Source organism: Peromyscus leucopus, chromosome 2 (assembly GCF_004664715.2).
Source record: "Peromyscus leucopus breed LL Stock chromosome 2, UCI_PerLeu_2.1, whole genome shotgun sequence".
NCBI classification, from domain to species: Eukaryota; Metazoa; Chordata; class Mammalia; order Rodentia; family Cricetidae; genus Peromyscus; species Peromyscus leucopus.
The window spans coordinates 102048050-102064760 of record NC_051064.1 but is presented as its reverse complement, the minus strand read 5'-3'; the positions used below and the strand labels follow the sequence as shown (position 1 = coordinate 102064760).

General features: G+C 36.8%; 2 protein-coding genes across 13 annotated transcripts in view; one reads left to right on the top strand and one right to left on the bottom strand.

The window, feature by feature from the left end:
- Dock7 (dedicator of cytokinesis 7) overlaps positions 1 to 16711 on the top strand; it is a 195938-nt gene that overhangs the window by 79987 nt on the left and 99240 nt on the right. The window lies entirely within an intron of this gene.
- On the bottom strand, positions 4820 to 12125 carry Angptl3 (angiopoietin like 3). Its single transcript, XM_028870278.2, is given in 8 exon segments — positions 4820 to 5102; positions 5456 to 5722; positions 8006 to 8101; positions 8372 to 8485; positions 9524 to 9638; positions 10798 to 10908; positions 11617 to 12089; positions 12092 to 12125. Coding segments are annotated over 8 exon segments (1380 nt in total). The 5' UTR covers positions 12111 to 12125; the 3' UTR covers positions 4820 to 4917.

Below are 16711 nucleotides of genomic sequence, written 5' to 3'. Positions count from 1 at the left end.
ATTAGTCATATTCTTTATTAATAAATTAAACTAAACATTCTGTCCTCTGATATAATAAAAAAAAAACTATTTTCTAAGTGGTATTTTGAAATAGCCATAATAGTTGGGATATAAAAATGTTTGCATTCTCAGTATTGGAATTCTTATATACTGCTAATACTGCTGTGGTTCCTTTTTTACATTCTTATTTTAATATGAATGGTACTGAAAATTAAGAACATCTATAAAAACAATTGAGTTGAGAGGCCAATTTCCTAGCACTTTCATATTGCCACCCAAGTGATGTTAAAAAGTCAGGGTGGTGGTATGCTATCCCAGGCTCCCAAGGGAGAGAGAAAGTTCCAGAATCAGGAGCAGCCTACAAAGAGTTCTGTTCATTTACCCTAAAAATTAAACTATTTCCACCAGAAGTGTTTGTATCGATTATTTTCTTAAAGGAGTTTGAACAGTGATAACCTAAGATCCGGTGTTTAAAAATAATGGGTATTTATTTAAAGATACTGTTTATAAGACCATTTAAGTGCTTTCTCTGGCCATGAGCACCCAATGAGGCAGGATTGGCAGGTGACCATCCCTGTTTATGGTGTTGTAGACTGGAGATGAGCAGCAACAGTTCTGCACTTTAAAGTTGTTTATTGCTGTTTCCATAAGTCTAATCATTGTTAGGTGTGTTACTATCTTAGAGCATTTGAACTGTAAGTTTTTTTGGTTTAGATGGAATTCTTTGTTATGTTTTCTAGAATTCAGGTGAAACTTCACCGTATGAAGGCGTTGTTAACCCTTCTCTCGTAACCTTGAACTGCACAGTTGACAGTTGAGTAATTTTGCCCTAGGTGATTTGCACCCACGAGAAGAACCCTTTGGACTTTGTTAAAGGGGTGATTGTTTGATGACTTCAGTTTTCAGAGCTGTGGTGGCGGAGAAGCGGTTAGTAGTGCACACAGAAGGGCGTTGCTTGTGGGTCTTAGTGGTGGGGACAAACACTTGAGGTGACACTGTTGTTCTGTACAGAAGGTAGAATACATGAGTACAGATTTGGAATAAGTCGTATAAAGTAGGAATTCAGCAAATATTGGCTAGTGAGTACATCTCTACTAATAGTAAACTAACTGCTATGAGTTATGTTACTAGGAAGATGTCCATATGAATACCTGCTTATTGTAGTATGAGAAAATACATAAATAGATTATACAGTAGCCGGTGATGATGGAAAGAGAAATGTGTATACTAGCTCTCATATTGGCTAAGGGTAAGCTCTTGGTATGAGATTTTACAGTGATTCTCTAAGATCAGGTAGGTGAATGGTTGATGCGCTTAGCCTTTTCATTACTATTTTCAGTTTTTATTATAATCTGCTATGTTTATTTTCTGTCTGTGTAATGCTGCCATTTGAGGGCTACAGACACAAGTGCTGCATCATTCAAAGGAAGATCAAGTCACCATTTACTAGATCTAGAGAAGAAGGAAGACACCTGTACCTCAGAATATAAATATGTCCTAGCCAATCAGAAAGAGAGAGCAGGAATTGTAGACAGATGGGCAATCCTAGTTAATACTAGGAAAATACAAATAGAATGTTTTGTGTGTTTTTTGTTTGTTTTGGTTTAGTTTTTCGATATAGGGTTTCTCTGCATAACAGCCCTGGCTGTTTTGGAGCTCGATTTGTAGACCAGGTTGGCCTTGAACTCACAGAAATCTGCCTTCCAAGTTCTGGAATTAAAGGCATGTACCACCACTGCCTGACTATTAGGCTGTTTTAAGTACATGAGTTTTGATTTCAAAAGAGCAGCATTGGGTTGGGGTAAAATCGTTAGAGGAGCCAGGCGTGTGGTGCACACACGAGATCTCTGACCTGAGGAGGCTGAGAAGGATGGATGGCATGCTTGAGGCCAGCGGGGCCACCTCAGACACTGACTCAAAAACTTAGAGAGGTCATTGGTGCAGGTGCTAGGGACCTTGGATTGCTGGAAGGATTTGAATCTTGTTCTTTAGGCAAGTACTCTTCTAGTTGGGAATCATTCCCTTGAGCATATAACAATAGGGCATATGTGAAATCCACAGACTAAATATGACATCTTGTAGGGAGAATAAATATGACATCTTGTAGGGAGGAGCATCACTTCTTAGGAGATTTTTGGGGAAAATAACTTTTTATATGACGATACATTTATGGAGTATGAGATACCTTCCATATATTATAAGATCCTATGTTTTAAAGTAAGATTCCGGTAAAATTTTAAGAGAAATTTATTTTGTGGCATGTCATTATCCCATAAGTCTAAAATCTATTACAGGAATATATTTTAATTATGTTCAGCTGTTGTATGTCTGTAGTAGGCAACCTTAAACAAAACAGGGACTGTTGTTTTTATAAACTTGTTATAGTATAATTGAATGGGAAATAAAATTAGTGGGCTAGGAGTAGATCAATTAAGGCAATCCTTGTGAAGAAAGCTTATCAGAACATTTCAGGAAAAGGTTATAGGATACAAAGACTGTGGTTACAAGTTTAAATAAAAAGCTAGACTTTCTCCAGGTTCCAGACTAATAGCCTGGTAGTGATGCCAATGGCTATAAAAGTTGAGAGGGTATGAAGTTTGGAGAGGGAGGGAGAGAAGTTGAGGAGAACTGTACGGGGCTGGGCTGCTACTCAGTGTATCTGTAGGATAGCGAGGGGGGAGTGGCTAGTCAGCAATGCGAGAAGGGAATCGCAACAAAGATTATGGGTTGGATAGAGTTGGGGAATTTATCCATGAAAAACAGAGTGCATGAGGGTAGACAGAATATTTGAGGGTCACATTTATAGAGACTGTATTGGGGCTGGGGAGATGGCTAAGTCAGTAAGTCACATAAACTTGAGCACCTGCGTTTGAATCCCCATCACCTACTACATAATAAGCAGGTGTGGCAGGGCCCCTCTTGGCACCTCAGTGCTGGGTGCCAGAGCAGGTAGATTTCTGGAACTATTTGGCTGGGTAGCTCACTGAATTAATAAGCTTCAGGTTCAGTGACAGACCTTTGTCTGTCAAGTAAGGTGGAGAATGACTAGGGAGGCCAGCTGACACAGCCATCTCGCCTTTGAATGTGCATGCACGTACACATGTGTGCATTCCTTCATGAACACAAGCATATTTTCCCTCTTACACATAGGCCTCCCTCCCCCAAAAGAAAGGCTGCATTGATCCATGATGGGAAGAGGACAAGAGGAAGGACTAGACTTAGGAAGGTGGATCCAAGGGAAGGATAAGCCATGGTGAGTGTAGTGGTATTGAGATACGATTAGTACTAAGTACTAGAGAGAACAAAGGGAAAAGTCCTGTTAGGTTGCACAACTGTGGGTCAGTGCCGAAATCATCTTCAAGCAAAGACGTGAGGACAGGACAACGCTCTGTGAAATGTAAAGGAGTCTTTCTCTACCAGAATGGCCTCTCCATCTGAGCGCGCTGTGGAGGGGGAAAGACCAATTCCGTACTTCTAAAAGAACAAAGTGAAACACGCCATATGAGGATTTAAGAAAACAAAAAGGAAAGCAGCTAGAAGAAGCACCTGCTGCGCTGCATAATGAATCATTTTTTGTACTCCAGAGTTTCTGTTTCCTTTCTTTCTTTTTTTATTCCCCCTTTGGTCAGGGAGCCATTTTACCATTCAGCTGTAAGACTCTACAAAGTAATTTTTGGCAGGTTGGACTCTAGCTCTGAAAATAGTAGCTTTTTCTTGCTTTTATTCTTTTTGTATTTTTCTGTAGAAAAAATATTAATGTAGGATTCACATAGACCTTTTGTGTCTCTTATATGTGATTTTAAAGTTATGTATGATATAGTATAAATTAAAATATGATGTTGGATATTGATTGAGGCAAGTCACAGTATAACTTGGATACTACCTATCTTTAAAAACTTGACTTAACTCAGAATTTTCTTTGTTGGCAGTTTTTCTAAGATATATTTTTTTTGGAGCTGGAGAGATGGCTCAGTGGTAAAGAGCACTGACTGCTTTTCCAGAGGACCTGGGTTCGATTCCAAACACCCACATGGCAACCCACAGCTGTCTGTAAGTCCAGTTCCCAGGGATCAGACACCCTTCACAGATACACAGGCAGGCAAAACACAATGCACATGAAATAAAAATAAATAAATAAAAAGATACATTTTTAGAAATTTGTGTGTATGTGAATATGATGTGTCTGTGTGCCCGTGGAGTGAGAAGAAGGCATTGGATGGGGTAATCTGGACCTACCGCATTGGTCGACGCTGGGCCTAGTGCAGATCCACCCGCACACAGCCTTATGTGAAGTCCTTAAAAATCATTTACTCCAGATTACATTGTAGCAAAATGAAGCATAATTTTAAAAGTTCCTATTGTAGATGTGTATTCTAAATTGGCTGAATTTAATTCTGAAATGAGTAAAATGGCATTTGAAAAGTATAAAAATAACACTTTTTGAAGTTTAACATGAAAAGTGTATTTTTTTAAATTGAAGTTTTAATGTTTTTAATAGAATGATTTTGAATTTACCCATTAGTTATGATTTCGATTGATACCATGTTTTTGTTTGTTTTGTTTTTTGAGGCAAGATTTTTTTGTGTACCCTGGCTGTACTGGAACGCACACTGTAGACCACACTGGCCTCAGACTCAGAGATCTGCCTACTTCCGCCACCACGCCCAGCTGACTTGGACCATCTTAGATTGATTCCCACATCATGAGCATGAACCAATGATACTATAGGAGGTTTGATTGAGAAAGACAGATGGTGTTAAGTTGTTGTGATCGCATCTAATCTTAACAGTGACCTTAAAGCTGATTGAAAATTCATCTCTCAAGCTTTCCATTAAAGGTTTAATACCAAATTACTACATTACAGTAATCTGGGAGGATTTTAATATTTAATTTATTGGCCCTTTAATTTGTCTCAGTTCATTTAAAGCTGTCTAAATTGGTGGGCTGAATCATCATTTTGGATGACTTGATAGAGTGTAATTTTCCATTCTGCGGCCTCCAGTAGATCCCTCTTCTCCTGTCTGACTTGGATTTGGCTCTGGGTTTGTGGTATTTACCGTTTAGGTTGTTTTCTCCACACATGTCATGCCGCCACCAGCCTCCTAGAGAAGACAGACATGGGATTTAATTAATAATGCCTTCTGTCTAGTAGCTGTTAGATATTTTCCATGGTTATATCTTTATTTCATATAAATGATATTGTAGGTGCATATATCTCAATATTAATTAATCTGTGTAACTCACATACACCATCAAAATAGAGTGTCTGAGAAGCATCACAGGTAAAATAGCCTGCTAAACCAGAGTTAGCACTTAAAACTACAATCAGTAGATTTTTGTCTTTGGAGAGAATGCTTACTTGAGATTAGTATTTTAAAAAATTGATATTATAGATAATAGTTAAAACTATAGGGAGATAATTTACAGAAAAAAAGTATTGGCATTAATGAAATACCTGAGTAACTTTCTGGACAGTAGAGCTGTCCCTTCGCTCTGTGATCCCATGTAGAAAACATCAGATCTCTGTGTTCTGGGAGTGCCTCAGGGACATTGCCAGCAGTCTCAGCCAGATGTAGCGTGTAGTTGGTTTCGTGATTTCCCAGGCGAAGGGAGTATTCAACATAGTGCTTGCTTTCTTTCCAGTCTTGTAGCTCGAGTCGTAGGATGTAGTTAGACTGGTTCACTATGGCATAGATCTTCTCTAGGCCCAGCCAAAATTCTCCTAAAGAGAAGAGGTGTGGGGTGGGGAACCCCTGTGTATTGTTAACTGCAGATCAAGTCCTGATTGACTGTCTTTGTGTGTGCATGTGCCAGGCTCTCACCCTTTAGCCTAGGCTAGCATCAAAGTTGAGATCTCCTGCCAAAGCCCCTCCAGTGCTGTGATTACATGTTTGTACATCATGTTCCCAGCCCAGGTTTTAAAGCTATTTTCAATTCATTAAAGAAAATGAATCGTTTTAGTCTTGACTCCTTGGTTACTTTGAAGTCTTGTAAAGCATTTATGTTATTGGTGTTGTGGTGTGTGCTTGTATTGTTAATTAACACTTGGGAGGTAGTACAGAAAGAATTGTTCAGTCCTCAGCTACACAGAGCTGTTTAAGGCCATACTGGGCTACATGAGACCTCATCTCAAAAACCCAAAACATATTCTTTCTGGAGCTTTCATTAATGCACACTTTTGTGGAACTCATGTCTGTGTCTGGGTGTATGCACCGTCCTCCCTCCCTTTCCCTTTCCTTCTGCTTCTAATCTGTCCGTCCATCCATCCATCCATCCATCCACCCATCCATCCACCCATTCATTCATTCATTCATTCATTCATTCATTCATTCATTCATTCATTTATATTTTCTTTGAGTTCCAGGCACTGAATCTGACTTCATGCATGTTAGGGAAGACTCTTCACTGAACTATACTACCAGTACAACTGTCCATTGTTTTCGTGTGACTTTTTCTCCCTTGTTAATTAAGCCTGTATTTAGTCTATGTTAAAATCTTGTCTTGATAAACCCCAACTTTGCTTCAAAAATGTGTTTTATAAAATGGTTTTATATATGAGATATTACATTATTATAGGTATTTTTAGGTTTGGTTATTGATAGAGTAATATCTCACTCATACCTCCTTATGTATATCAGATGTTCATTAATATGCCTATATTCAGTCAAGAGAATGCTTTCATATATTCAGTTTTGCATATTAGTGATATCATTTTTCTCAAATGTGAAGTTAGTTTTTTTAATGGAAAAAGAATCTCATAAACTAAAAAAACATTAGATTTGAATCTTTTGTTATTAGTATTTTTTCTCTATAATTAAAACTATTTTTATTTGGAATTAAAAACAGCAGTAATATAAGTAGATCATTATGCAACCTATATTTAATGACAAAAATAAATATTTCATTATTGCTGTTGAGTTAGGAAACTTCACTTAAGGATTATAAATGGAATTAGTTTCTGATTAGAAATAAATGAGCATTCTGAACTGTCAGTCTTTTATTTTAGTGTTAAACTCAATCTCAGATGAGTTAGAACTACAAAATATCACTGAATAGACCTTTTCTTTAGGGATTTAACTAGTACTGTGAATAGAGAATTTTAATAGACTCAAGTAGTACTGAGTTAAAAATTTTGGTAGAACAACAGATGCATTCTACTTTTATAAGTGAATACTTACACATTCACAAATGTCCGTAATGTGTTTTTGGATTTTACCTACTGTTTGTTTTGTTTGCTTATTTTTATAGTTTAGTCTTGTGATCAAAATAGAATATTCTGAATTAACTGTATTACAGAGAACCACAGTTCTGTAGTATAGACTTATAATACTTGAATAGTTAAAGTTAGTGTTTAAGTAGCTAGACACTATCTCTGATGGTTCCCATGTCTGTTCTAACTGTTTTATTTGTTTACTTCTATTACTTTCTTTGAGCTGCTGGGGATTAGTCCAAGTGTTGTGCTAGTCAAGGGCCTGCCCCAAGGTATACCTCCTGTTCCATTTTAACTTGTATTACTTTATACTTAAAATATCAATGAAAGACTACTGTAATGCTATCTTTGCAGCTCATTCATAGCCTTCCTACTCTCTAAAGCCCACAGTACTTACTATTTTCCTTAATTACAATTATGATAATCATGAACTATTGAATTAAATTTCAGCAAGCCTACTTAAGAGCAGACATGTAGTAGTGATAAGTACAGTTACAATAATTGTAATTGCTAATATGTATAGTATTTATCAATCAGTTTTATGAAGACGATTTTTTTGTTTTGTTTATCGTTACATTTCCACTGCCCATTTTATAATTGTTTCTTAATTTATAATTCTTTTTTTTTTTCTTTGAGAAAGGGTCTCAGTATGTGGCCCAGACTGGCCTTGAACTTTCAATCCTCCTGCTTCATGCCACCCACCCCCAAATGTTAAGATTTCAGGCCTGTATTAGTACATATAGTTAATATTGTTAATTTAACAAATAAATGAATAATTCATGGAAATCACAGTACCGTCAAACTTCCCAAAGCCGTTTTTGTAGTTCTCCCATGTCTCGTTGAAGTTTTGTGACCCATCTTTTCGGTGTTGAATTAATGTCCATGGGCTGCCTGGAGGGCGTGAATGAATGTAGTTATTTTTAGTAGATTATTGTTGATGAGAAAAATGACTATGTTTTGAGTTGGTTTTAATTGGTGGCTTTGTGAGGTGATTTGTTAATTTGGTACTATATAGTCAAGGTAATGTATGTTATTATTTATTGTAGTCCCCAATTTGCATGAATAATCTCGTTCTATAGGTTGATGACAGGCTTAGTTTTGGTACTAGGCAATGAGTATCTTGAATTTACGTCAGCCCATTCTCTGCTTAGGAGGCTGTACCTGATTGGGTGTCACAGTACACATGAACCACTTGAGCGCTGCTTGGTCTGATGGCGTACACGCCGCTTGCGTGCTCCCCTCTGTTATAAATGGCAGAGCAGTCAGCAGGCAGGTCTAGATGAACAAACATAATCATGTGATGTTTAGGAAGAGAAACCTTTTTGGAGCTTGAAATTTCACTGCTGCTTCATGGAATTGATGTGAATGTTCGGTAATGTTTATGCATAGGTATGTTTATTAGATGGCAAACTATCCAAATGACATTAAAATAACATTTCGAACTTACTTATTCAAAAGAAAATCCACAAAATGAGAATTTTGAAAGCATTATTATTTTTGTTAGGCATAGTAAAAATATTAAGTAGAAGTAGTTTAGTACAGGGTTTGGTTCATAACTAGAATCAACAGATGTGTAGAAGCTGTGAACATACAGGAAGAGAGCTAACAGGTATTTTTCCTATGTCAATTATATAAACAAAAATAACTGTTGGGAACATATCATTTTGCTGAAGTCTGACTGGAAATAGTGATTTTGTTCCATGGAACTTCTGTTATATCTGTGAAAGATTTTAAGCAGACAAGAAAGTAGAATTTTTGAAGAGAATTCCATAATCTTTCAGTTTTTAGAAGTGTATTTTTCTTTATATATATATATATTTGGTTTTTTTCAAGACAGGGTTTCTCTGTGTAGCTTTGCACCTGGGCTGGCCTCAAACTCACAGAGATTCACCTGCCTCCGCTTCCTGAGTGCTGTGATTAAAGGCGTGCACCACCACCACCTGGCTACATAAATGTATTTTGTTTTGTTGCTTTTGAAAGTAATTTTTAAATAATGATCTTTGGCCCCTTGCATAGTTTTCCACATGACTTATAAACATAAACGTGTTCCTTTTCTACATTTACAGTATTATTTTTAATCTATGAAATTAATAATCATTCCATGTTTTTATATTAGCTTCATGTCTTAATGCCATATACAGTATTAAAATGTTAAAAAAAAAAAAAAAAAAGAAAGAAACTAAAAAAACCAGGATCCAATTAAGTTGACAGTGTGGTGATGGCATTTGATGTCTGTGTCTTTTTACTCTTTCAGTATAGAGCAGGTCCTAAAAGTCGGGAACTTTATAGAGAAAAGCCACTAGATTATCTTACCATCTTGTTCTATGGATTTGGTTTCATTCGGCTGAAGAGGGGGAGTAGTTCTTGGTGCTCTTGATTTAGAAGACAGGGAATTTTCTGTGGGTTCTTGAATACCAGTCTTTCTGAGCTGATAAAAGAATATAAATCTACTTTTAAAATGCTAGTGTGTATATAATTAGGGAATTCTGGGTAAGGATACCAAAGTACAATGATGTACACGTTGTCTTTCAGTTTCTAATGTTACTGTGTTCTGTGTTAAGAGCAATAAACAAGGCTTGAGACACAGCTCAATGGCATGGTGCTTGCTGAGCATGTGCAAAGGTCTGACCCCAGTTCTGCAAGGGAATAAAGAGGAAGAAACAGTCCTTTCCAGAATATAGAGACATTTGTCTGTTCTTGAGACATTTAACCAAGCGTATTATTTAATAAATAACAAAATTAAGAGAATGAAGCAAACAAAACAAGAGAGACATTGATTAAAAAACCAGTAAGCCTCTACGGTTTGCTTAAGATACTTGAATACATCCAACAGTGTAGATTACAATCTTAGCCAGCTTTATTAACTTCTGTGTGCTGAATATGATATGGCCATGGTCAGTCCAGATGTTGGGTGCCAACTTTTTGTCATGCAGTGTTTTGTATGAAGGGTTTTGTAGATAAAATAATAGAAAAAGAATCTCAGGTTCATAGGTCTTTCAGTTTAATTCAGGGATAGGCAAGAAAGAACCTTATATTTATGCTAAATTTAAAGATGTTGAAAAAATGTGGTGGCTTTGGGGGATACCTTTTATTTTTGATTAGATGGCTTGGGACAGCTTCATTGAACATTTTGTATTTGATGGAAGTATATGAGAAGTGCAGATACTAGAAAAAAGAATTCTAGAGAGAGGCCCTGGGGGCAGTATGTTTAAAGTACTTCAGGATCAGCAAGGAAGCTAGTGAGATGAAATCAGTAAGATGATGAAGGACCAGGTCAGCACAGGTTCTGTGAGTGAGAATGAGGAAGACAGGGAGCTACTGTGAAGTTTTGAGCAGACAGACTCATGACCTGATTTAAAATTCATAGGATCACTTTAATGGAATCAGTTATGAATCCTTTTTCCTTGCAGTTCCACATGATAAGCTGTGCTGTTTTCTTTATAGGACATGAGAAAGCTGCAAGACAGGTTGGTAGCCAGTTGCCCAGAAAGTTTTGCAAGCCGATGATTAGCTGTGGTTAACATGTCTTAACAGCTCGTGTTCAACAGCTAGTACAACAGATTGGACATAGCATTAGACTGACTTACCTGATTTTCTATTTCTTTTATCTGATTGTGCTGCTGACTTAATTGTTTATATTGTTCTTCCACAGTCTGGAGGAGGTCTTTGATGCTGTTATCTTGCTGTTCTACAAAACTCTGCACACACAAATTATAATTTGTTTAAAATTTCCTCTGTCTTTCTAAGTTTTTATTTGTAATAGTCATCCAATTATAAGTTAGTAGTGGGTTAGAAAAGTGAACATTGGCTTTCAATGTCTTATTTTTTTCAAGTAATATGTAATTTCGTTCCTATATTAAAAAATTGCCATATCTAAAATTTTCTGAGTTTTATTTAAACTAAAAGAGATAATGTTTCAAAAGAATTAGAATATACTATTTTCTGTATTAATCTGTTTTTGTTCATGGAAGAATGGTTTTAAATTTAAATTTCTTTTAATCCACCTCCCTTCCCCAGCTGAGGACCAAACCCAGGGCCTTGTCCTTGCTAGGCAAGTGCTCTACCACTGAGCTAACCCAATCCTCTTTTAATTTTTTATCTCTACTAATTAGTAGTAACATAATAATTGAACATTATAAATTTTATTACTTAACTGTAATTTTATTACTTAACTTATTTAATTATCATATGAAATATAAATTTTAACTCTTTTCAAATATAATATTAGGGAAGCAAAACCTGAATAGAAGATTCAGTGGAAAATTTTATTTCCAAGAAAAATTTCTATCTGGAAAAAAATTAAGTATTTTAGTAATGTAGCAGAGTATTTAAAATAGTATGTCTTAAAAATGTATTTAAGAAAAACCGACATGGCAAACAGTCAGCATGCCGTGACTTGTACTCACTTTAAGTGACGTCACCTCCGGGTGCTCCTGAGCCCCAGGTTGGCTTTGCATTAGATTCGTTAGCTGCTCCTCCAGCACACTGACTTTGTGTTGAAGCGCCGTTTTCTCTTCTAGTAGGCTCTCGAGTTTTGTGTTGAGTTCCAGTGACATATTCTTTACCTCCTCATTTCTGACTCGTAGTTTGGATGTAGTTCTTCTTAGTTCCTTTTCCTCTTCTTTGATTTCATTGGTTTGAAGTGATAGGTCATAAAAAGATTGATCAAATATGTTGAGTTTCTGAAATATGTCGTTAATTTGGCCCTTAGTCTTATGGACAAAATCTTTAAGTCCATGTCCCAGCTGAAGGAGGCCATTGGCTAAAATTTTGACATCATCTAACATAGCAAATCTTGATTTCGGCTCTAAAGATAGAGAATCAAATGATGAATTGTCTGGATCAATTTTGGAAGAAATTACTAGAGGAATAACAAAAGAAATATTTTAATTGTGTGCATTTTTTTTGGTCCCAATTATTCAATTTCAAGTAATTTGGAAGTACTTTCTCCTGTAGGGAGACCTGAATCTCTTGACTTTATATACACGACTATTTGCAACATGCACACAGCTGGCGGGTGAATGTAGTTAACCATTAAACTGTGCTAACTTGCACGAATGTAACCCTCCCCCATGTTGAGTTAGATCAATGGCAAATGAAATCAAGGAAATGAGCAACTAGCAGGAGGTCATTTGAAAAATGGCTATTTAGTTACATTTGCTGTATTGAGAGTTATACTTTCAGTATTAAGGTATCTACCTGTTTTTAAAAGTTCATTTTAATATTTCTTTTACTACAAGAGATTTACAGATAAATCTTAACTTTTGATGGGTAAGTTGTCATTAAAATTGAGGAAAAGTAACTATCTGTACCCCCACTTGTGGTTTGTTTATTCTGGAAACAGCCACCGTTCCCCAGAAGCCTGTGTGTGGAGCCCTCCCCGGTCCTTGTGGTGGTCTGTGGCCGCCACTGCTGTAGTAGCTTGTGTTTCAGTACTCTGTCTACGCCAACATGGAACTGTGTATTTCTCTTTTGTACTATAGCTACTGATTAATGTCTTTAGTTAGTATGTCTTAACCGTTCTTGTGTGTTATTACAAGATTCCCACCATAGCGTCGATAAAGACATTTCTCTCCCTTTCCATTGTTTGCATATCTGTATGTCTTAGTCTCCATTCCATGTGGAGTAGCAGTAGACACGTGAGCATTTGAATATAAACTAGAAATTAAATCTTAGTGCTTCTAATGGCAGAGATTTGCTCATACATTTTTCTGAAGTTTGTGAACTTTGTAACAATTTTGTTACTGTAAATTTAACAAAACTAAAAGTTAATAATTTATTTAAGAGCAAATGTTCCAGTGTCCTCAATTGGTGTTAAAAGGAAAATTAATAAGCACTTAAGTTATGAGTGGCTATCCTTAGTATTAATACAAATCATTTGGGAAAATTGACATGGTAAAATTACTACCATGTGTAGTTCCAGAATCTCACACTGTTGTCTAGTCCTAAAAGCTAGCTCTAGTGTTTTGGCCTTAAACAAATTATTTATTTCCCCATGCATCAGTTTCATCATTTGTTAGGGCAATTGTCCTATGTGATTTGTAGCTTTGTTTTGTTTTAAGCTAGTCCTGTTCTATAGCCCAGGCTGACTTCAGATTTGTAGTGATTCTCCTGCCTCAGTGCTGGGATCTTGGGCATTTATTACCATTCATCAGAATCGTGTCTATAACTTTAAAATTAAAAAAAAGTATGCGCATGGGTGTTTTGCCTTTGTGCATGTCTGTATATCACTGTAGAGGTGAGATGACATTGGATTGCCTGGAACTGGAGTCCCAGATGGTTGTGAGCCACCTTGTGTGTCCTGGGAGCCACCTTGTGTGTCCTGGAAGAGCAGTCAGTGCTCTTTTCTGCTGAACCATCTTTCCAACCTTTATGTTTATAGCTCCCCCCCCCAAAAGGGACAATAATCAATATAAAGAATTGTAAATTAAGTTGCCAGGCAAAATTTTGCAAACTGCACCATTTCTAAAATTCAATTATGAATTGAATAGAAATACCCTTCCTGGCATAAAGTAGAGGTTTTTTGTTGTTGTTGTTGTTGTTGGGTGATTAAGTATCCAGGGTTAACTCTAATGGTTTCTTTAGAGATATGGGTAACATGGTGGTTGTGAACATGGTTCTGGAGCAGGGCTGCTTGAAGTGGAATCTGGAGTCTGCTGTTCTTTAACTTCTCCATTCTCAGTCAGATTGTTTGCTTTCTCTGTTTCCTCTTTTGTCCAGTGGAGATAAACTGCATTTAGGGTTGGGAAAAGATTGACGTTAGTTCAAATCACTGGAATCCTACTTGCTGTGTAGTAGGCACAACATATTGCGTGTATAGTCCTTGTAATTAGAAACAATTTGGTTACACTCAAGTATTTATGGGTGAAGACTAATGGTAAGGTTATGTAGACATGGAAATTTTGCTGATATCTAGGTTTTAAGAGGTTTGTTCTCTTGAATTTTGGTAAGGAATTGTTTCTTTTGATTAGCCTGTATATGTGTGAATACTTTCTCTTCTCTTTTTGGGATGTATATGTGGGGGGTGGTGGGCGTTGAATCTAGGACCTTAGCGTACAAGGTAAGCACTCTCCCTCTGAACAATTTTGCCAGCCCACCCTGTGTGTACCTTTACGTAAGTATGCATTTCAGAATTATATAAATACTTTGGGCAGAAATAAATAATAAACAAACATGTATGTACACGTCCTCTAGTAAATATTAAAACTAATCAGTTTTATGCCTATGCTCTGATGCGTGTCAGTGAATTATTAAAGTGTATGTTGTGCTAGATTGAATAGTCACATTTTCTCCTTTCATGGAAAAAGGTAGTGATCCTTGGTCATGCAGGGCGTATTTCGAAACTCTTCTTGACTAAGCTGTCAGCCTTTGTGGTTTAAAACTATTGATCCCAGAATTCCATCCACTTAGTTGAGGTGCATGATGAGCCAATCTCCCTACTTTGTTACACTATAAACTGTTTTTTTTTTGCTAGATGATTATTAATTTATATCCTGCCTCTTTTGTACAGAGCCACCTTACAACAACAATAAATATTTATGGGATGGGAAAAAGTTTTATACATAGCGAAGTGTGAAACTTACATGTAGCAGATGCAAGCACTTTGCTGTAGCAGCTTCCTTGTAAAGAAGGGACTGTGAAGAGGAACCCCTTTTTAAAAGAAATTATTTTATTTTATTTTGTGTGTGGGGGGGGTGGTTTGCCTCCATGTATGTCTGTGTAGATGGACATCAGATCCCCTAGGGCTGAGTTAGAGACTGTTTTATAAGCTGCTGTGTGGGTGCTGGGAATCAAACTCAGGTCCTCTGGAAGAGCAGCCAGTGCTCTTAATCGCTGAGCCATCTTTCCAGTCCCCAAAAAGGGGGCCCTTAATTAGAACCCTGGTCAAATATAGCCAGTCATTTATAAAAACAAAAACTTATGCCAAAGAAAATAAAACACTGTTAAGCAAACTCAGTACTTAATATAAAAACCTGTTTCTAGGAGTCACTATACAACATTTCCTAGCTATACAGAATTCTAGGATACTGAACAGCCATAGCACGCTTAGGGGCCGTGAACCACACACCAGTTGTTTTCCCAACACTATGCAAGCTTACTGTAACATGACTTTCAAGTTAAAAACAAGGTATTTTGGCTCTTTAAAAAATGTATTTTTTTTGTATATGTGTGTTCTGCTTGCTTGTGTGTGTATGTGCACCACATGCATGCAGTAGTCAGAAGAAGGCATTGGATCCCCTGAATTTTAGAATGTTTACCTTGCAGATAAGTGGAAGACTAATGTAATAATGTTTATTAGAAATGCTTAAAAATATCTCTTTGAGAAAAATATGTCTAAATAGAAATGAATGGCAGAAAACAGCAATGTTAGAATAATCAATTAGCTCCTCCTCTCTCTGATCAGAACAACAGCATCAATTAAATAGATATTTAATAGATGTATCGGGTTAGAGGTTAGGGACAGAGCTCATTTGACAGTGCTTACCTAGCATGCATGATGCTCTGGGCTCCACTTCCAGCACCACATAAGCCAGGTGTGCTGGTGCACTGCTGTAGAGTAGCTCTTGGGAGGTGGAGGCTGGGGGATCAGGAGCTCACAGGTATCCATGTTTATTTATAGAGAAATTTCTAGACTAGACAGGACACATAATACCCTGCTTTTAAAGAAGTACAAAGTGAGCTACATATATAGAAGTGCTCCTTGACTTATGGTCAGGCTCCTCTCTGAGAATTGTTTGAGTTGAAAATGCATCCAACACAGACGACCTACTGAACCATCATAGCACAGCGCCACTGTGTCTGAGTGAGAGCCTCAGTTCACTACCACTGATTAGCACCAGGAGAGTGGCATATAGCATATTGCTAGCCCAGGAAGCTGAAAAACAGCAAATAAAGCTGCCGTATTTTGACCCAGAGTTTGAGTGAGCTTAGAACAAATTTTATTTTTACATGTTCTCTGTTAATATGTTTGCTATTTGTGGCAATGTTTTTAGAGTTGAATTCAGTGCTTCACGTATTCTAGGTAAGTGCTTTACTACTGAGCCAAAACTGTGTTTGTGGTGTGTGTGTGTGTGTGTGTGTGTGTGTGTGTCTGTCTGTCTGTCTGTCTGTCTGTCTGTGTCTGCGTGCACTCATGAACTCATGCTGCATAGTTTTTTGTTTTGGTTTTTTTTTTTTTTTGCAAACATGGGTATTTTAACACCTATAAAAATGAAAAACTGACTTTTCTATTAATATTTTATTATCTACTATACTAAATTTTTTGAATAACAAGTTAAAGGTATGTATTTTTAGAAAAATCAGACCATGTAGTTCATGTCATAAAAACCTATAATGGCCCAAGATCTTATTCTTTGAGAATTTACTTACTTACAAATGATTTTAGATTTACCATAATAGGTAATCTGTAGCTCTTGTTTTCTTATCTATTGAGATAGTCTCCTCATATGTTCCAAGCTGATCTTAAACTCCCAATTCTCCTGCCTCAGCCTCCCAGGTGTT